The 22,839-nt window shown below is 34.2% G+C and overlaps 2 protein-coding genes across 6 annotated transcripts in view; one reads left to right on the top strand and one right to left on the bottom strand.

Moving 5' to 3' along the window:
* PHF3 (PHD finger protein 3) overlaps positions 1 to 22,839 on the bottom strand; it is a 1,103,753-nt gene that overhangs the window by 488,926 nt on the left and 591,988 nt on the right. The window lies entirely within an intron of this gene.
* Positions 1 to 22,839, top strand: part of RFX6 (regulatory factor X6) — a 58,060-nt gene that overhangs the window by 17,284 nt on the left and 17,937 nt on the right. For 3 of the 5 annotated variants that reach the window (XR_014804896.1, XR_014804895.1, XM_021089140.2), the window contains exons 7-9: positions 17,230 to 17,337; positions 21,312 to 21,389; positions 21,507 to 21,620. Coding sequence is in view for 2 of the 5 variants with exons in the window: in XM_021089140.2 (XP_020944799.1) it covers positions 17,230 to 17,337; positions 21,312 to 21,389; positions 21,507 to 21,620 (300 nt within the window). In the remaining 3 variants the exon portion in view is untranslated. The remainder of the gene's footprint in view (positions 1 to 17,229; positions 17,338 to 21,311; positions 21,390 to 21,506; positions 21,621 to 22,839) is intronic. The other 2 variants (XR_014804897.1, XM_021089145.2) reach the window with 1 other exon arrangement.

The raw sequence follows: 22,839 nt of genomic DNA, 5'->3' as shown, positions 1-22,839 counted from the left end.
AAGAATTATTTTCATTTCTATTGTATAACTGTTGTAATATGTATTATAAGCCAAACAATAGGAATTTATCATCCTTATTGGGAAAATATAGAAATAAATGTTATTTGTTAGGCATCCCTGGAGTGACTGAGGACTTCAGACAGAGCTAAGTTAGATTCAGGGCAACGAATGATTATTTACATGGACCTACTAAACAACCTCCAATTAACCTGGGAGGGGTCATTTTTCAGTTATCCTTACCCAATATGCGATACTTAAAAGGTTATTAAAAAAGACCACTATTGATCCAAGAAATTTGTATGTAAATATGAACAAAAAGCCTGATACAACATTGTAAACCAACCATACGCCAATAAAATAAAAAAATTTTTAAAAAGAGCCTAAAGCTGGGGATATGGAAAGAATTGGTATTTGGAATATACCTATTTAGAAAAACTTTAGTAGTTATCAAGATGCCCAAATGTTATGCTGTGATTGTTTTGCCGTATGTCTGTGTGTGTGTGTGTGTGTGTGTGTGTGTTAGTTTGCCGATCTCTTCTGCACTGGGGGTTGGAGTGGGGGATGACAGAGGTGGGAGCTAAGGAGAAAGGGTACACCACATACACAACATGCACCACTTTCTCCCTAGCCTCCCCTCCCCCTCCGCACTCCCAACCAAAGAACAGATCAGCAAACTGACTTTATCTAAATGAGTTAAACTACCATTAGGGACTGCATGGCTAATTAGGCACATGATAAGACTTTCATTATCTTCAAGTTAACTAGTCATTAAAAAGAGGTGCCACAGAACTGAGGGCACACAGCAATGTGTTGTGTGGTAAATATGGACCTGAGGTAAATTATAACTCCATTAGTTTGGTGAAATGATGCAAGCATATTAAGAAATAATATAAAGCCCCCAACCCTCTGAAATGACCAATTCTTTCCACCAGTGCTTTTAATACAGTTAATGGCTAATTACATAATAAAATCCTCTAGATTGCTCTTTTTATCAATGAAATAATAGCTTTTATTAGATAAACAGTTGTGAAAGTGCAAAAATATTGACTTAGAAATACACTTCAGTTGACTCAAGTTTATGTCAATAGGGAATTTAAGTAATTTCTCTCAGGTGTTCTTTCCACCACTTTGAATAGGCTGGTGGTACCAGCGGTCCATTAGCTGATACAGCATACAGATGGTAAGTTTTGCTTTATCTAATAAAAAAAAAAAATCTTTCTCAGGTCTACTGCTTCATCCTTAGAAAAGCACAATAAAAATTCAAGTATAATTTTGTTAATGAGGTAAAAATAAAATATTTTGGTTAGGCTATACAGCCTATTTTTCTGAAGCGATCCGAAGCAATAATAGACTATTACAGTTGTGATGACTATATACATGAACATGCTTAAGAGCTTTCTAAAGGCTCAAAAATACTCTAAATACTTTTAAAAATTATGATGAAATATTTGTTTATTAAAGTGGAAATTTTAAAGAATTATTTTGCACTTAGAGTAACCAGCCATCACATTTTGCTTAGGATGTAAGACTCGGTGCAAATCTTTACATACCTCAGGTCATTTGAACATTAAGGATGGTGAGGTAGGGAAAATAGGTGGTATTGCTAGTGTACAGCTGAGGCTATTGAGGCTGAGAGATTTATTTGTTCTCTTAAAAATTCAGAATAAAATTCTGTTTTCTTTAACCCATGGTTGAGATATTAGGTGTATGATGTTACAAGTACCAGGGGGCGAAACAGTGAATGGATATATTTGACCCTTTTATAGCAGGAAAACATATCTTGAATAAGTTAATCATAATTAATTATAAAGGGTGTCATGAAGGCTAAACTGGTTTAAATGGTTAAGGACATTTCCCACAGGACATTTAAAGAAAGAACTGAGAATAAGTAGGAGTTTGGAAGAGGAGTGAGGGAAGAGAGAAACAGTAGTCTAGACAGATGGAACAGCATAGGTGATGATTTCTTGGCCTCAGCATCGTTGACGACGTTTTAAGCCAGATAATTCCATGTTGTGGGGGATGTACTATCGTTGTAGGATGTTTAGCACCATCACCGTTTCCCTGGTTTTTATCCACCAGAATCCAATAGTACCACTTTGCCCTCATTGTAAAAATAAAAAATGTCTCTGACATTGGGAAGGCAAACAAGAGAAGCATTGTGTTGTAGATATATTGATAGCCTGGATTAGAAAATATCTGAAAGAGGATAATAGCCCTAGGGATGGAGAGAAGTGACTGATTTTAATTAGGAAACACTGAAAGAGAAGCAGATAGAGAGAACAGAAAGATAAGGGGTTCGATTTGGAATTCACCCTATTTGATGTGCCTGTAAAAACCCCCAATGTAGGGAGTTCCCTTTGTGGTTCAGCAGTTAACGAACCTGACTAGGATCCATGAGGACGTGGGTTGGATCCCTGGCCTTGATCAGTGGGTTAAGGATCTGGCATTGCCATGAGCTGTGGTGTAGGTCACAGATGCAGCTTGGATCCTGCATTGCTGTGGCTGTGGCTTAGGTCAGCAGCTGTGATCCAACTGGACCCCTAGCCTGGGAATTTCCATATGCTGCGGGTACAGCCCTAAAAAGCAAAAACAAAAACAAAATCTCCAGTGTAGACTTGAAGTGAGCAGCTGGAAAGATGTGACTGGACAAGAGGATTTAGATATTTAGTTTGGTGGTGGTTGAAATCATAGTAATGGATAAAAATGTCTAAGGAAAAAAATAAATGAGAAGGGAAGAGGTTAGGAGAAGAGAGTTGTGAAAAGTGGGAAAGAAGAGCAGGATCAGCAAGATGACAGAGGAGAATCCAGAGAAATAAGAGAAAGGAGAATATAGTGGCACAGGAGCCAAGAGAAAAGAGTGCTTCTAACAGAATGGAATGGCTGCTGCTATCAAATAGTGCTAAAAGGTCAGTGAGATAAGGACTGGAAAAGATCTATGAAATTAGTTAAGTGGAAATACTTAATGACTGCGGGGAGAACATTTTCGGTGGAGAGCTGGGGTTTGATTGGTTTGTGAAATGAGTGGGAAGTGGCATTGCATGTCGAAAATTTAGTCAAGTTGTGGGTGACGGAGGAGGACTTGACATTAGTTTTGAAGGATGATTAGTCTATGGTTCTAATGTTGGTAAAACAGACTCAGTAGGGAGTAGAGACTGAGGATATGAAAGAGAGGGGAAAGTTGAGAGTACGAGGTCACTGAAGGGGGGTCAAGAAAGAGCTTCAGAGTAGAGGAAGTGGCCCTAGAGAGAAGGAACACATTTCATTAAAACTGGAGAGAGGACTGGGTTAGTTCAGATGCAACTGGATTTTGTGAAGGGAAATTGAGATACTTTGTGATTTTGGAGTTCTCTCTGAGGGATTAGTCAGCAGTCAGTCAGGTCATTTTCTGTGAGTGAAATCTTGGTAGAGGGTAGTAAAAGTTTGAAGAACTTAAAAGAAAAAATTCCCAGCTCTTCTGTCAGGATTCCCAGAGAGAATGGAACCCTAATGTCACAAGGCACCCACGGTATATAAGGAATGAGTTCTTTTATGCATCTAGAATGGTACTAGTTAGGTGCCATTCTTGGAAGAACTGAGTAAATGATCACTCAGTCCTCTTCTCTAGGACTTAGTTTTCTCACAGATCCCCTATTGAGAGAGGTGGGAATAGTCTCTGTGAAAGACAAGAATGGTAGGACATTATATAATTTAAATGGCAGGAACCAGTATAAATGCAGAATATTTGGGAGCAATCATAATAACAGAAGCACACTATCTGTTTGAAAAAAAATACAGATATAGAAGAACATTTTAAATGAAAGGATATACCACATTTCTGGATAGGAATGCTATATACTATAAATGTGTCAATTCTTCCTAAATTAATTTAGATATTTAATATTCCATTAAATATTTAAGTAGGCAGTTATTTAGGGAAATGATTAACTTTATCTAGAAGAATATAGAAAGAGAAGTGTAAATAAGAATAGTCAAAGGGGACTTGTGTGTAAGATATCAAAATATTCTGACCGAAATGTAGGTAGAACAAATCTACAGCAGAGATTAGATACCTGAAAAAAGACCCTAGTGTACATACTAATTTAGTGTGTAATCAAGGAGACATTATAACCAACGAAGGTAAAAAATATTTTTCAAAGAACTGTTGTTAAGTCCTTTCTGCAGGTAGATGGAATACTAAATAAATAAATATAATTGTAATGTATACATGTAAGGATAACCTGACCCCCTTGCTGTACAGTGGTAAAATAAATAAATAAATAAATAAATAAAATTCTTCAGGGTATGATATTAGAAAAATGGACTATTTTGGAAAAAAATTTCTGTACCTCATACCTTTATGAAGTTCATATAAATTATTAAATACAAAAATAATAATTAGAAGGAAACATATACATATCTCATTTCTGATGGGGAATATGACTTTCTAAGAATGAAAACAATTTAAGAAATATCAAAGGAATTCCTTGATGAGTTCCAACAGTTTTCTGGTAGTATCATGAGGGTTTTCTAAGTATTGTATCATGCCATCTGCAGTGCACATCAAAACTGCAATGAGGTACCACCTCACACCAGTCAGAATGGCTGTCATTAACAAGTCAACAAACAACATGCTGGAGAGGGTGTGGAGGAAAGGGAACCCTCCTTCACTGTTGGCAGGAATGTAAATCGGTACAGCCACTATGGAAAACAGTGTGGAAGCACCTCAGAAAACTAAATATAGAACTACCACAATGATCCAACAATCCCACTTCTGGGCATATACCCAGACAAAACTTTCATTCAAAAAGACACATGCATCTCTATATTCATCACAGCTCTATTCACAATGTAAATGCCCATCAACATATGAATGGATTAAGAATTTGTGGTACATATATACAATAGAATACTACTCAGCCATAAAAAGAACAAAATAATGTTATGGCAACATGGATGGAACTAGAGATTCTCATACTAAGTGAAATATGTCAGAAAGAGAAAAACAAATACCATATGAAATCACTTATATGTGGAATCTAAACTATGGCACAAATGATCCTATCTACATAGCAGAAATAGATCATGGACATGGGGAACAGACTTGTGGTTGCCAGGAGGGAGAGCAGAGGGAGTGGAATGGATGGGAATGTGGGGTTGGTGGATACAAACTGTAATATTGGGAAATGATGGGCAATGGGCTCCTACTGTTCAGCACAGGGAACTGTGTGTGATTGGGTCACTTTGCTGTACAACAGAAATTTTAGAAACATTGTAAATCATTTATACTTAAAGAAATATCAAAGAAAAAAATGAAAACAGAAATTGAAAACTACTTTAAATCAAAGCATCATGTACAAAATCTGAAGTCAAAAGACAGTGGGAAGATATTATCTCACTGTCACATGCAAATATGACAGTGAGATAATATCTCTACTATATGAAGAAATTCTATCATTTTATAAGGAAAATATCAAGACCTCAATAAATAGTTTAAAAGAGACATGAATAGACAATATGCATAAGGAAGAAAAGTCCAATAAATCACAGAAAGTTCTTGATGGTGAAAATGTTAGATTATCTGCATTGTCCAAATACAATATTCACTAGCCAGCAATTGAAATCTTTTGTTTGCAGGGGGAGGGGGGAAGGGAGTGGGATGGATGGGGAGTTTGGGGTTGGTAGATGCAAACTATTTCAATTGGAATCGATAAACAATGGGGTCCTACTGTGCAGTGTAGGGAACTATGTCCAATCTCTTGGGTTAGAACATGAAGGAGGTTAGTATGAAAAAAAAAAGAATGTATATATATGTGCAACTCGGTTACTTTGCTGTACAGCAGAAAATTGAAGGAAGATTGTAAATCAACTATACTTTAATAAACATTTTTTCAAGAAAGAAAGTTCTATCAGACAGCACTGTTTTAGAATATTGTTCAACTCAATAATAAGACAATCCAGTAGAAACATAGCAAAGCATATGAACAGGAAATTCATACAAGATGAAAATGAGTGACTAATAAATAGTGTTGGTGTTCATTCTGATTGACCCAGGATCTGTAACATATAGTGAATAAATATTTTGAATGCCATCCCTGCAATAAACACATCTAATTTTTAATCAGGAAAATGCAAATTAAGATCTTAATGAGTAATTATTTTACTGTTATTGGAGTAACAGTCATTAAAAAGTATAAAAATATGGTATTGTTAAGAATGTGGAGCAAAGAAACTCTTATAAATGGTAGGTGACCAGTAACTAATAAAGTTGAAAGTTCACACATTATCACCGCATTCCTAGAGAAAACTTCACATGTGAACAAGGAGTCATGCATGAGGATGTTCATTTCAATATTGTTTATAATTTCAGAATATTGAAAAAAATCTATGATGTGGGAAAATAAATTTGTATGTATTTATACAGGGGAATACTATACTGCTTTGGAAATGATCTATAGCTATAAAAATCAAATTAGGTTCATCTCAAGTACCTAGTTGTGTGAAAAGGGTTCATGGACTGTAGAAAGATATGAACTGGATGGTACCAGTTTTAAAGCAATAGTATATGTGTTTTAAAAATATTTACATCTGAGGTAAAATTTTAAGGGTTTGAACAGTATTAACATAAACCAAATCCAGAACATTAATTATTCCTTATGGAGAGGGAAGGGTATGAGATTAGAGAGGACTACAAAGGCTGCTTTAATATTTCAAATGTTAATGTCTTAATTAGGTTGGTAAGTACCTGGGTATTTATGACTTTTTATCTATACCTTTTAAAAAAAATTCTGAACAGTTCATAGTAGAAAAGTGAACAAAGTCAATAGCAATGAAAGCAAAAAAGAAATATATATAGAGGAAAGTAAGAGTAATTATCAGACAATGGTATAATTTGGATTGTTTTAAATTTTTAATCATAAATGTTGTGGTTCAAATTTCAAAAATGTCTTAGAGAAAGTCTCACAATCCTTTAATTCCCAGGGGTAAAAAAAACGAAACCTAGTTTTAATACACTGTCCTGGCCAAAGAAGGACTTTTTTTCCCCCTGTGAGTCTTATAGTGTGGGTCAAATTTTATTTTAAGTAGTTCTAGTAATGAAGTTGCCATCATTTCCTAGGGAATAAGTCCCTTGATTTCATGTATTTTAACCAGGAAGTTGCCTTGATAGGCTGAGTTTCCTTCTCCTTAACATCAGCCATTCATGGTCAGTTTAACAACTTTGTACCAAGATAAATAACAAATCCTCCCTCCTTGGTATATGCTTTTCAAATATTTGTAGACTGTTATCATGCTCTCTTTTAGTCATCACTTAGCCAAACTGTGCAGCTTAAATCCTTTAATCTTTCCTCATAAATCAGACCCTCTTGCCTTCTAATCGTATTGTTTCTTTTCTGTGGGTTCCTTCTTGGTGTTTTTTTTTTTTTTTTTTTAAATACGATTCTTAATAGTTCAACCAAGGGTGCTGAAGTCATCAGTTGAGAGGGGGGAAAAAAAAGCAGACAAACCCAGCCTACATAGATCTGGCACCGCTTTTAGTGCAATTAAAATGGCAAAGCTATTAGTGGAATTAAAATGATGATATCTTAATTTTTCCCCATTTTATCAACTCCTCCTTTCTCTTTATATTGCATGTTCTGGACAGAATATTGTTATTTGATTTATACCAATTTTGGACACATTTTTTAATGTACCCAAACAAATTTAAACATTTTTAAATGTTTTAAATAAGTATTAAAATAAAAGACATATACTCTGTTCCTAAATATATGCTTCCTTAGCAATCTAACATTTTTAATCAGAAAATGTATTATTTGTAATAATGTACACACACACACACAAACACACACACAGAGTTTCAAAAATAGGCATGCAATAAAAACTCACGACCTATCTTACAGCTTAAAAGAGAAAAGTCCTCCGTGTGTTCCCACCCTCATCACTTCCTCCTCCCTACAGTAATTACTGCTCTCCAGAATTGGTGTTAAGTACTCCTTTGTCTTTCCTTAACGTTTATCAGTTATAAATGTATACTATGAATATTAAGCAATGTAGTAATGATTACACAATAATATGAATGGGCTTAGTACCACTGAGCTGTATATTTAAAAGTGATTAAAATAGTAAATGTTATGTAGTGTTTACTACTGTGCAGTTTATTATCACCAATGTTTTGTTTATTATTTGCCCTCCATAAAAATGGATTTTTTTCTGACTCTCTGGTTTCATTCATCATTAAGTTTTATGATTCATCAATGTTAATATATGTAGTTCTAGTGCCTTTATTTGTACTGCTAATACTCCATGGGATGAAAAGTATCACAATGCATTTATTCCATTTTTGGTAGAATTTTTTCTTTTTTGCTTGAAAAACATTATTACTATGACTCTTGTCCAGGTGCACATTTGCAGGAGTGGAATTCCAAGTTTTAGGATATACTTACTTATGTTTAACTTTACTGGTTAAGATCCACTTGTTTTCAAAAATGATTGTATCAGCTTGTGTCTCTCCAGCATGTGTGGACTATTCCTTTGGCTCCACAATCTCAGGAACATTTGGCGTTGACATCTCCGTTTTTGCCAGTCTAATGGGGGTGAAGTGATATCTGTGGTTTTCACTTGAAAAATTGTTTTTTATAATTACATCAAAGTTATGAGTGTGAATATATTTTTGGATTTTTATTGGTCAATTCTATTCTATAAATGTTCAGATCACATAATTTTTCTATTTAAAAATTTGGTTCAAAGACATCTTTTATATATACTGGATACTAATATCCTGTAGCTTATATGTTGTAAATAACTTCTCCCTGTTGGTGTGCATGTCTCAACATTTTATAGTGTCTTTTGATTAATTTAAAATTTTATAATTAGTGTTTATTTATATCTTTTTTTAAATCTGTGTATAATACAGATCATAAAAATATTTTTTGTTTATTCTTCTAAAAGTATAAAATTACTCTTAAAACTTAAGTCCTTATTTCATCTGTAATTGAATTTTCAATAGTTTTTATTGTGGCAAAATATAATTAACATGAAATTTACTATTTTAATCACTTTTTAAGTACATACACAGTTCAGCGTTATTAAGTACATTCATATTGTCGCACAACCATCACCACCATCTCTCCTCAGAACTCTTTTTAATCTTGCAAAACTAAAACTCTGTACTCATTAAAAAATAACTCCTCATTTCTCCTTTCCCCTAGTCCCTGGAAACTACCATTCTACTTTATGACTATTCTAGGCACATCATATATGTGTAACCATGCAGTATTTGTCTTTTTGTAACTGCCTTATTTCACTTAGCATAATGTCCTCAAGTTTCATCTATGATGTAGCATATATCAGAATTTTCTTCTTTTTAAGGCTGAATAATATTGTATGTATATACAACATTTTGCTTATCCATTCATTGTCAGTGGATACTTGGATTAATTCCATGGTTTAGCTGGTGTGAATAATATTGCTAAGAACATGGATGTACATGTATTTCTTTGAGACCCTGATTTCAATTCTTTCGGAGATACACACAGAAGTGGAATTACTGTGTCATACAGTAATTATATATATATTATATATATATTGTCTTTTGCCTTTTCTAGGGCCACTCCCACGGCATATGGAGGTTCCCAGGCTAGGGGGCCAACTGGGGCTGTGGCCACCGGCCTACGCCAGAGCCACAGCAACACAGGATCCGAGCCGCATCTGCAACCTACACCACAGTTCACAGCAACGACGGATCCTTAACCCACTGAGCAAGGCCAGGGATCGAACCCGCAACCTCATGGTTCCTAGTCGGATTTGTTTCCACTGCACCACGATGGGAACTCCCAAGTAATTATATTTTTTATTCTTGAGAAATCATCATACTGTTTTACACAGCATTATACCATTTTACATTCCTACCAACAGTGCAGAAGGATTCCAATTTCTCTACCTTCGTGCCAATACTTGTTATTTTCTGTGTGTGTTTTTTATACTAGCCATCCTCATGGGGATAAAGTGGCATCTCATTTTGGTTTTGATCTGCATTCCTCTAATGATTGGTAATGTTGAACATCTTTCATGTGCTTATTGAATATTGGTATATCTTCTTTGGAGAAATATCTATTCAAGGACTTTTTCCATTTTTGAATCAGGTTTTTGAAGTTTTACAAGCTCACTATATATTCTGGATATTAATCTCATATTAATGAGATGTGAATTTTTTCCCATTTCACAAATTACCTTTTTACTCTCTTGATAGTGTCCTTTGATGCACAAAAATTTCTAATTTTTATGAAGTCTGCTTTGTTAAATTATGTTTTTGTCATTTTTGCCTTTGGTATCATATCCAAGAAATCATCACCAAATCCAATGTTGTGAAGATTTTGCCCTGTTTTCTTCTAAGAGTTTCACATTGTTTTTGTTTTTTGTGTTTTCCAGCTGCACCCACAGCATATGGATGCTCCCAGGCCAGGGATCCAATCCCAGCTGTGACCTCTGCCGAGACAACACTGGATCCTTAACGTGCTGTGCTGGGACTGGGGATTGGACCTGCACAATGGCAGAGACAATGCTGAATCCTTAACCTGCTGTGCCACAGCTGGACCATTTTAAGTCTTATATTTAGGCCTTTGATCTATTTTTGAGTTAATTTTTGTATGTGGTATTGAGTAAAGGCCTATCTTTATTCTTCTGCATGTGAATGCTGAGTTTTACCAGCACCATTTGTTGAAAAGACTGCCCTTTTCCTGTTGAATATTCATGGCACCCTTGTCAAAATCATTTGACTATTTTCATGAAGGTTTATTTCTGAGCTCTCTATTCTAGTCCATTGATCTATAGATCTGTCCTTATGTCAACACCACACTGTTTTTTTGTTTCTTTGGCCACCCTCAGCACATGGAGTTCCTGGGCCAGGATCTATACCTCAGCTGTGCCAGTGCAGAGGCCTTAACGCACTATGTCCACTGGAATCAAACCTGTGTCCCAGTGCTGCTGATCCCATTGCACCACATCAGGAACTCCAGTACCATACTGTTTTAATTGCTGTAATTTGATAGGAAGCAGTTTTGACATCAGGAAGTGTGAATCGCCCAACTTTATTCATTTTCGAGATTGTTTTTACTCTTTGGGATACCTCAAGATGAATTTTAGGATGGATTTTTCTATTTATGTAAAAAAAATCAATGAGATTTTGCATTGAATCTGTAGATTGCTTTGAGTAGCACTGACATCTTAACAATTTTCCAATTTGTGAACATAGGATGTCTTTCCATTTATGTTTTCTTTAACTTTTTTGTTTAGCAATGTTTTGTAGCTTTCATTGTTCAAGTCTTTCACCTCCTTGGTTAAGTTAATTCTTACCTATTTTTGATGTTACCATTAATTTCTTTTTAGGATTGTTCATTTTTATATTATAGAAATACAACTGATTTTTGCATGTTGACCGTATCCTGCTACTTTGCCAAATTCATATATTAATTCTAACAGGGTTTTTTTTTTTGGTGGAGTCTTTAAGTTTTCCCACATATAAGATCATATTGTCTACAAACAGAGATAATTTTATTTCTTCCTTTCCAATTTGGATGCATTTTATTTATTTTTCTTACCTAATTTTTCTAGCTAGAACTTACAGTTGAATAGACGTTGTAAGAATGAGTAGCCATGCCTTCTTCTTACTCTTACAGGAAATACTTTCAATCTTTCGCCATTAAGTAAAGTGTTTGCTGTGAGTTTTTCATAAGATTTGTATTTGTATTTGGGTAGTTTCCTTCTATTGCTAGTTTGTTGAGTGTTCTTATTACGTAAAGGTGACAAACTTTTTATGTGAAAATTGAAATAATCTATTGATGTGGTATGTTACATTGACTGAGTCTTGTGCACTGAACCATCCCTTTACGGTACTAAATCTCATTATCAGAATAATACATTACATTATAGGAATAAATCTCACTTGGTCATATTGTATAATCCTTTTGATGCACCACTGAATTCAGTTAGCTAGTATTTCACTGAGGATTTTTTTTGTCAGTGTTCATAAGATATTTTGGTCTGTAGTTTGCTTTTCTTGAAGTGTTTTTGACTTTGGTATCATGGTATTGCTGGCCTCAGAGAACAAATTGGAAAGTGTTTCCTCCTAAATTTTTTGAAAACTTTGAGAAGTATTGCTGTTATTTCTTCTTATATATGTTTGGTACAATTCACCAGTAAGATCATCATGTCCAGATTCTTTCTTTCTTCAGATATTTGATTACTGATTCAATTTCCTTACTAGTTATAAAGTGATTTGTATATTCTGTTTCTTTGTGAGTCAGTCTCAGTAGGATTTGTGTATCTGTGAATTTATCCACTTAAGTTATCCAATTTGTTGATGCATAACTGTTCACAGTACTCTCTTAAGATCCTTTTATTTCAGTAGACTCAGTTATCTTTTACTTTTTTTTTTTTTAGTTATTTGAGTATTCTCTCTTTTTTTAATCAGTCTACTCTATGGGTTGGTAAATTTTGATATTTGTGAAGAAAAGTTTCATTGATTTTCTTGATTGTTCTTGATTGTTTTTCTATTCTCTATTTCATTTATCTCTTCTCTAAACTTTATTATTTCCTTCCCTCTGCCCATTTGAGTTTAGTTTGTTCCTCTTTTTTTCTTTTCTTTTTTTGGGCCATGCCCATAGCACATGGAAGTTCCCAGACCTGGGATGGAACCCTCACCACAGCAATGACAACTCTAGATCCTTTAACCCACTGAGCCACCAGGGAACTCCCTAGTTCTTTTTCTAATTACTTAAGTTGTAAATGCAGGTTATTGATTTGAAAACTATCTTCCTTAGCATTTCTTCCCTTAGCATTACTTTCGCAGCATTCTGTAGTTTTTATGTGTCGTGTTCCATTGTCATCCATCTCTAAGTATTTTTAAATTACCTTTATGGTTTTTCCTTTGATCTATATGTTAAGTGTGTGTTGTTTAATTTCTTCAACTTCGTGATGTTTTCCAGTTTTCCTTCTGTCATCTCATTGTGATCAGAGAAGATACTTTGTATCATATCTCTTTTAAAATCTATTGAAATTCAATTTATAGCCAACATATATAATCTCTTCTGGAAAATATTATATATGCACTTGTGAAAAATGTGTATTCTGTTGTTTGGTAGAGTGTTCTGCATATGTCTATAAGATTTAGTTGGCTTATTGTGCTGCTCAATCCTCAGTTTACCTACTTACCTTCAGTCTTTTTGTTCCATGCGTAACTAAGGATGGGGTATTGACATCTTCAGCTGTTATTGTAGAACTATTTCTCTCTTTAATTCTGTCATTTTTTGCTTCATATATTTTGATGGTCTGTTATTAGGTGTGTAAATGTTTAAAATTGTTATTTCTTCTTAATTTATTGAACCTTTTATTAGTATATAATATCCTTTTTATTTTTTATAATATTTTGTTATTTAAAGCCTATTTTATATGATATTAGTATAGTCTTTCATCACCCTGTTTTCTTTTGGTTCTGTTTGCATGGAATATTTTCTTCCAACTTTTCACTTTCAGTCTATTTGTGTCTTTGTATCTAAAGTGAGTCTCTTGTAGACATTGTATAATTGGATACTTTAAAAAAATCTATTCTGCCAGTGACTTTTTTTTTGATTGACTGGAGAATTTAATCCATTTACTCTTAAAGTAATTGCCCATAGGAGTGACTTCCTTCTGTCATTTTGCTATTTGCTTTTTTTTTTTTTTTATGCCAGAGAGCAGTTTTACACCTCATTTCCTGTGTTACTGTTATTTTGTATTTAGTTGATTTTTTTGTAGTGAACCACTTTAATCTTCTTCTTGTTTGCTTTACTGTATGTTATATAACTATTTTCTTTTTGGTTACCATGGTTAATATCCTAAATTTGTGACATTTTAATTTGAATTTATACCTGCTAAATTTCGATAATATAAAAACTCTGCTCCTTTTCAGCTCCATCTCCATCTCTTTCAGTTATCGATGTCACAAAATTAGATCTTTATAAATTGTGTGTCCAAAATATATGATAATAGTCTTTTTAGTAATATGTAAGTCTTTAAATTATTCAGAAAACAAAATGTGGAGTTACAAACCAAACTTACAATAGTATTAGCTTTTAGACTAATAATTTTTTTTAAAAAATCTCTTAAATCATGTAGAAAGTCAAAAGCAGAATTACAGCTATTGTTATAATAACACTAGCTTTTAAAATTACCCATGTATTTTCCTTTACTGAGATTTTTATTTTTTCATACAACTTCAAGATACTATCTAGTGTCCTTTCATTCTAACCCATAGAACTCCCTTTAGTATTTATTGTAGAACAAGTCAAGTAGTAACAACCTTATTCAGCTTTTGTTTAACTTTTGAAAAACAGTTTTAGGTATACAATTTTTGGTCAACAGTTTATTTCTCATAGCAGTTGAAATACATCAATCTGGAATTCAAAGTTTCTGCTGAGAAATCTACTGATAATCTTATTGAGAATCCCTTGTAGGTAATGAATTGCTTCTCTTTTTCTGCTTTCATGATTCTCTCATCTTTATATTTTGAAAATTTGATTATAATGTGGCAACAGTACCAAACAAAATAATAACATCTCTTTGAGTGTACGTCTCTTTGAGTTCATCCTATCTGGAGCTTGTTAAGTTTCTTGTTTGTTTCTATTCATGTCTTTCATCAAACTTTGGATGTTTTGAGGCATTATTTTTTCAAATAATCTCTCTTCCCTCTCTCCTTTTCCTTTTGAAACTCCCACAATGTGTATGTTGATCTGTGTGATAAGGAAATGGATAGACATTCTCTTAAAAATCACAAATCAGAGAAAGTTGCTATTCTCCCCACTTTTATTCAAATTGTACTAGAGTTAATAGCCTGAACAGTAAGAAAAGAAAAAAAAAAGTGATGAAAGATTAAATATTGAAAAGGAAGAAACAAAACTAGCATTATTTGCAACTGATGTTGATTGCATTTAAAATTAACTAAAACAGCACAAACAATTGCTACAATTAACAAGAGATTTTTAGCAAAGTTGCTGAATATAAAGTCAATGGAAAAGTCACCTGATTTACACACACACACATACATACACACACAGAGTAGTAAATGGTAGTTGAATTTTAAATAAGTGCTCTTTCTGCATTAGTTGAGTTGATTTTATAATACATGTTATTCTCCTTTTTTTTTTTCTGTTAATGTGATCAATTTAAACCTAATATGGCTATGGTCTTGCTTATAGTTTGCTGGACTTAGTTTGCTATTATTTTGTTTGGTACTGTTGCCAAGTTTGACAATAAGCAAGATTAACCAATAATTTTTCTTTGTTTTTCTGTCCTTGTCCAATTTGGCATAAAAATTTTTAAATGAATTTGGGAGTAATCCTTCATTTCCATTGGAAAAAAACTTTTAATTTTTAAATGACTTGTTTCCTGAATGCTTGATAAAATTCCCCTGTTAAATATCCTAGGCCTGTTTTTTTTTTCCTTTATAGAAAAATTTTTGATTACTAATTATATTTATTATATGGAAATGAGACTATTCTCATATTCCTAACTTAAATTTAATCCACTATGTGTTGTCAGTTTTGGTTTCTATTTCTTTGTCTCTCTTTTCCAATCTCACCAAATTATATCTTGAGAGGAATAAACGTGATAATCTCCCCAAAAGAAAAATTATAAGAAAAAAGTGTTACTTCCTAAATTAAAAATTTAGGTTTATTTTTTTATGTTTATATATCAAATGTTAGTTTCATATTTTGCCATACCATTTCCTTCCAGATTAAATTCTTTGTTTTCTTGCATGCTATTATTTTTCCTTATTCATTGATAGTACCATTCTTTGACAGTACAATGATAATTGGTACTCATAAATGATAGCATGAAGCAATTAAAAATCTTTGAAACATATCTTAAATTAAGACTAAATTCAGTTTGATTAACTGTACTGTTATCTCAGCTTATGATAAGCATTTATGTAGTGGTTGCTTACTAATTTCTTCAAAATTATTTAATCAGAATAATCCTTCTCTCTCCATACTTGAAAATAAAGATTAATGAGTTTAAAAACTAAAACCTAACCTGAAAGTAATAAGTTTTTACTGTAGTTTTAATATAAAAATTGTGTGAAAGCTTACATCAAATCAGTCAGTAAGAAATTACTGTTTCTAAAGCACCTGGTGTTTAAAGACTCAAAAGTCCCCCCAACTTCCTTCTGATTTCATGATAAGTCTATAAGAATCTACAAATTTGGGGAATGATAAGACAGGGTAGGGACTATCTGTCTACCCATGTAAGTTATGAAATTTTTGTCTAGTAAACATCTTCAATATGACAGTGACAAAGAAACACAGAAACTTGAGAAGCAAATGCAAGAAAACTACTGGAAAGAATGAAGTTTGGTCCTAGTCAGGATCACTTTACTTCAATTACCATAGTCATTTCATTCTTTGCCAAGACATTTTATTACAATCCAGTTTGTTAAATTTTTGTTTGTGGAAAAGGAACAATTATTAGTGATCTGGGAGACTGATTTGCTAAGGCTCTGGTTCCATCATGAATATGCATTCTGTCTTTCTATATGAGTTTCTTTAGATACATTAGCACTGCAGTATTATATGCTATTTATATGTCACTTTTTCTAATTTATGAAAACTACCAGAGGTATCCTTTCCCCAAAGGAGTCAAAAAAATAACAAATATCTGAATTTGGTCAGGGGAGGAAGGTTGAGCTGGGAAAATCTAGATTACTAGTTTGGGAATCTGAAGAGTTAGATACCAATCACAATTTTACCACTAATTACTTCTGAGGCTAAATAAACTAATTTCTTATCATCTCACCTATTTAATCCATTAATTATTTGGTAATCCATAAATGAATTTGGCAACTTCAGTTCTTCCCATTTAAAATAATTTTGGTAGTCTAAAAGTAGATCATTCAAAACATGTCTTCAACAAATGTAAACTTGTGAGCTAAAATTAAATTTCTAAAAGTTTTGAAAACTGATAGATGTTTAAAACTAAAATCCAAACTATAAGAAAAATATATCAGCTGTGAAACTATTTATGATTTGGCAACAGTAATTCTGCTTAAATGTCTACTTTATTCACTTACTTGATCTAGCAAACAATTTACCCAAACCTCCTAATTTTTCATGTTTTGCAGGATGAAGAAGAATGAAATTTTATAGGTTTCCATTTTATCAGAATTGTATTTTGGAGCCAAGCAGTTGACAATTATTTATTTCTTTTCATTTTTCTAAATTATAGGGTGGCTTCACTCGTAAATATTCGCTTAGCTCAAAAACTGGAACACTTCTTCCAGAATTCCCCAGTGCTCAACACCTTGTGTACCAAGGATGCATTTCTAAAGACAAGGTATCAATTAAAGATACTTCTCTATTGATTTTATGATATGTTGGTTCCATATCTCAATTTGCTGGGAATCTCATGGCCGTGGCAGGAAGCTATCAGAAATCTACATAATCAAACATAATTGACTGATTTATAGGAGGGCCAAATGTTTACTAACATTGATTAAGGGCTTTCCAATTAATTATTTACCATCTCCATGATAGTAGTAATCAGAAGGTGGTAAAATAAACCTCAAAAGACTAAAGATTATTTTTTTATTTAAAATTCAATCTCAAGGAATAAAATACTAGACTGTGTCTATTACTTGGAGTTTATTTAATTATAAGCATCATTTTTTCATTAGCTCTATTTAATTTCAATAAATAGTCATCAAGCATGTCTCTAAGACAGAATTTGTTGAGGGGGAGATACCTAGGTGTATGCAAGGATCCCCTTGAAGATTCCAAAGATTCTTTTCAATTCTAAAACCCTGTGCTCTGGTTGCAAAATTTTTGAAAATTAAAGAAAAAACAGTTTTGTGAAATTCAGTTTATAAACAAATTTTCAATGCTTATGTAGTAAAGTCTAAAGCTAAATCTTCCTATACTTCTAGAGTCATTTGCTGGGTATCTACTGGTGAATAGCAGAATCTATTATTAAATCAGGGCATAAAGATTTCTGCATTCTTCTTTCAACTAAAGTTCATTTTTCATTAGCATTTGAGGAAAATACCTTTCATAGTATATTTAAGTCAGTTCATATTTTTGAGATGTAAAGATAGAGGAAAATGATTAACAATGCCCAGTTGCATTACTTTAGTAATAGGCTTTTGTAGAAACTGGAAATAAAAATGACACATTGTTAAAAAGGTCATTGATAGATAAGTAGAGATGCACCGTAACCTCTAGGGTTCATTCTAATGGCAGACTTACTCTCCCAGTTAAGAACAGGCAAAATATTGATGGTAATTCTCAGATGCTAATTCCAAGCAAGTCCTCTGAAGCATGCCTACTTCCTACTATTCTCCTCTCCCATCACATTTCTCAAGGTTATCACATCATTTTTTTAATCTTGTAGAAATAACATGATATTATGACTTAAGACTTGAGACACCTCCAGATAATGTGTTTTTGACTGCAGAGTGCAGTGGCTTGATGTGGGACCTCTGTTCCTAGACCAAGGATTGAACCCAGGCCAATATCAGTGAAAGCACCAAGCCCTAACCACCAGACCGAGGAAACTCCCCACCCCCAGTAAATGCTGACATGTGGCAGTTTGTGGGAAACCTTTAGAAATCTGCAGGACCTCAGGGAGCACAGTTCTTTGGGGGAGAGTGTTGTTGGCTCACCTTTGTGGAGAGGACTGCTTACATGCCAACATATCAAGGATATGTTTACTATGTAAATATGCTAGGTGAGGAGGGTGTATATAGAGTAACAAAGGGAAAAAAAAAAAAAAGAGAGAAATGAGGAACATGTCCCAATAGCTTATTTCAGCTTCTTTGCTTGCCTCTGAGGAATTCCTTACCTGTCAACTTGAAAAACTGGTCTCATGATGCTTAAATAACTCCGGGTTTCTAAGTTCATTCCCAGTGTTCCCCATCCTGAGCACTGGGGACTAATACTCCTCTTTGTCTCTTGAGGACAGCTGGGCCTTTTACTTTCTCAGCCAGTAGCCAGGTTCCCCAGGTAACTTGTCTGGTCCTAGAAAGAGGGGTGGGACTGAAGCTAAGGCACTTTAAGCATCTGCATTCTTGAGGTATAAAGGATGCCGACTGCTTAGTGAGAAGCTGACCCCAGTGAGGGGTTAAGTTAAGCTGAGAGGTCTGCTTTCTGCTCCATCAAAGTGTCACTCAAGGCAGTTGCCACCCCCACCACATGCTCACTGAGTTGACTGGAGCTAAGCCTTGCCTCTGCCCCTGCCCTCTGTAGCGTGATCTCTGTTTTCAGAAAATTGAGCAAAATTATGTTTATAAAGAATGCAAAATAGGCTATAGTGAAAACGTATTGTTAAATATTTAATAATATGTGTTAAATAAATAAGTGATATTAAATATTAATATTAATAATATTAAATAATATACCATAGTAAATAAAATAATGTATATAATATTTAATAAATATGTAATACTTAATATATAGTATTAAATATTATATAAACAAAGTGCCAGAGTATTCCCATTGTGGTGCAGGAGAAACGAATCCTAGTAGTGACCATGAGGAAGCGGGTTCAATCTCTGGCCTTGCTCAGTGGATTAAAGATCTGGTGTTGCCGTGAGCTGTGGTGTAGGTTGCAGACAAGGCTTTGATCCTGGGTTGCTGTGGTTGTGGTGTAGGCCGGCAGCTGTAGCTCTGATTCATCCCCTAGCCTGGGAACTTTCATATGCCGTGGGTGTGGCCTTAAAAAGCAAAAACAAACAAAATACAAAGGGCCGATAGTAAGATTTAACATTTTTGATGATTTGCATACAGAAGAAAACATTTTGACACAAATAAATGGAAATACTTGTGAAGATAAAAGTTTACTTGTACTTTAGCAGGTTTCAGGGGTCAAAGGCTTAATTCTTGACAACCATTATGAATTCCTTTCTATCTTTCATGCTGTCCTGATCCTCATTTAAAAAAATATGTCTTGGCGACCCATCTAAAAATATATCTTTGCTTAAAGAGCATGTCTCATTTGCAATAATAGTGACATATAGAGGCAATCTGTAGTCAGCTTACCTCCTTGGAGGTAGATTGATAACTTGCATGTCATCATTATACGACTTTGTGCTAAACCACAAAGATATGTGCTGTCCCTGGACTGCAGGGATAAAGGTTGGAGAGCAAAGACACTCCCATCACCATTGTCACCCTATTTACTATAGAGACAAAAATAGTTAACAACAGTAAATTTCTTCACTTATATCATGGATTACTCTAGTCACTTTCATCTGTTAATTTATTTAGTCCTCCTAACAAATAGATACTTACTGTTATTATCATCTCCATTTTATAGATGAGCAAATTAAAATGCATAAATATTAAGTAGTTTGCTCAACATCACATAGCTAGTAAGTGGCAGCTTAGAGCTAGCATTCAGATCCAGATGTTCTAGAGGTGAAGATTACACCTCTAACCTCTAAGCCTGTTCTTGCTCACATAGAACACACATCCTGTAACAGATAGGAATATTTCTAGCTTATAAAATAAAGATTTTTAAAAATTTGAATATTGTTAATTTGCCAGAATATTACCTAGTTCTAATCCATTGCAAATTTTAAAGTATGTTTAAAACTTTCCATCTATGCAATACAAATATCAGTGGCAGCATGGAACTAAAGAATTTTCATAGCAGATATTTGATGTTCAAATCTTTGGTACAGGAGTCATTTGAAGTTATTACTAATTTTAGGTAATATAGTAAAATCTTATACTTTGTACCAGAAGTTATTCTATGTACATCACATCTTATTTTATTTTATCTTCCTTAACACCTGTGAGTAGTATGATATTACTGCCTTACTTAAATATATAAGGCCTGGAGTCAGAGACAAAGCCAACTAGTGCAGCAGAGCTGATGCTCAGTTAACTGACCGTACAGCCAAAACTGGAAACCACTAAACCACACTGCATAAGCACCTCTTTAATAAAACTATGTGAAGAGTTAATGTATACCATTTTATATGTATTTCTCTAATTAAAGGTAATTTTCTTATTAGGCAGAAAACTGCAGTGTCGCTTTGACCCACAGTTCCCTGCACAATCTCCTTTTTTCATTGTTCTCATGGTACTCTGCAATTATCCATTTGCTTGCTTTTCTCCCTTCACCAGGCAATATACTCCTTGAAATAAGAATTGTGCCTTTATTTTTGGTTCCTCAGCATTGAGCACAATGCCTGGTACATAACAAGACTTTTTAAATTGTGTTTGAATACACGAACAAATGAATGCATGAACAAAACGAAGGCGGCATTGAAAAGGTCCTTTTGTTAAGATTTTTCTTCCTTGAAATAGGTTGACACCCTGATAATGATGTACAAAACTCACTGCCAGTGCATCCTGGACAATGCAATAAATGGAAACTTTGAGGAGGTAAGAGTGACAAAGAATGCTTTGCTAACTATATCGTGTAAACATTCTTGTCCTGTTTGTTATATGAGCTCATGCTAAGGAAAAATCTTAATGTATGCACTTTTTGCTCTCAACTAGATCCAGCATTTCTTACTACACTTTTGGCAAGGAATGCCTGATCATCTTCTTCCCCTGCTTGAAAACCCTGTTATCATTGACATTTTCTGTGTTTGTGATTCAATTCTGTATAAGGTAAGCTCTTAGGATGTCTGAAACATGAACCATATGGTTCTTTAAAGAGCATCCATCAGAGTTCCTGTCGTGGCTCAGTGGTTAACGAACCCGAATAGTATCCATAAGGACGTAGGTTCATCCCTGGCCTTGGTCAGTGGGTTAAGAATCAGGCATTGCTGTGAGCTGTAAAGTAGGTCGCAGACGCGGTTTGGATCTGGTATTGCTGTGGCCAGTAGCTGTAGCTCTGATTAGACCCCTAGCCTGGGAACTTTCATATGCTGCGGGTGCAGCCCTAAAAAGACAAAAGACAAAAAAAAAAAAAAAAAAAAGCATTCCATCTATATTTTTGCCGTATATTTTCAATAAATTTGTTATTTCTGGCTGAAAGTACACTAATACTTTTTTCTGATGAGAAAGTAAACAGCTTAATAGTGTATATTTAATAGTGAATGTATTTTTAAAGTAAATTTATATTAAGTAAAACAAAATCAGTTTCTGTTTACAGCTAAGAATGATTCTAAATGTAACCTACTTCCATTAAAAACAATTTTTATTAACTGTTTAAGGTGTTTTCAGAGTAAATCACTTAGTGGCTTTTGCATAATATCAGTGTTTTGGGGAAGGCAGAATTAAACATTCTTAAGGGACTATTACATGGAACATGTTGAAAATTTCTAGCATTAATGCATTAATGGCCAATTCTGTTCTTAAATCAAATAGATTCCCAAGTATCTGGAGAAGGATCATGAGGATACTGTAAACAAAGAGAACCTGGTTGGCCATCTAGCCAGACAGTCAGTGGGGAAGAGGGTGAAGCTAATCGCCCAGATTAGCTAGTCTATTCCCTAGCTGGAGCACAGGTCCAAGCGGAGGGAAAAAACTGTATTGCAATCTAGGTGTGTTTTTTTTTTTTGTCTTTTTAGCTATTTCTTGGGCCGCTCCCGCGGCATATGGAGGTTCCCAGGCTAGGGGTCGAATCGGAGCTGTAACCATTGGCCTACGCCAGAGCCACAGCAACCTACACCACAGCTCACGGCAACGCCGGATCCTTAACCCACTGAGCAAGGGCATGGACCGAACCCGCAACCTCATGGTTCCTAGTCGGATTCGTTAACCACTGCGCCACGACGGGAACTCCGCAATCTAGGTATTTTAAAATGAGTTTGTCTTCATTAATCTGTTAAAGTGCTATAAGAAAAACAAAAAAGCTTTCCTTTTAAAACATAATCCGAGTGAG

This window comes from Sus scrofa, chromosome 1, assembly GCF_054392235.1.
Source record: "Sus scrofa isolate SSC_HxYL_T2T_F1_AM1 chromosome 1, Sscrofa_HxYL_maternal_Yorkshire_Landrace_v2.0, whole genome shotgun sequence".
Lineage (NCBI taxonomy): Eukaryota > Metazoa > Chordata > Mammalia > Artiodactyla > Suidae > Sus > Sus scrofa.
Note: the sequence above shows the minus strand (reverse complement) of the source record. Positions and strands in the feature narration are given on the sequence as shown.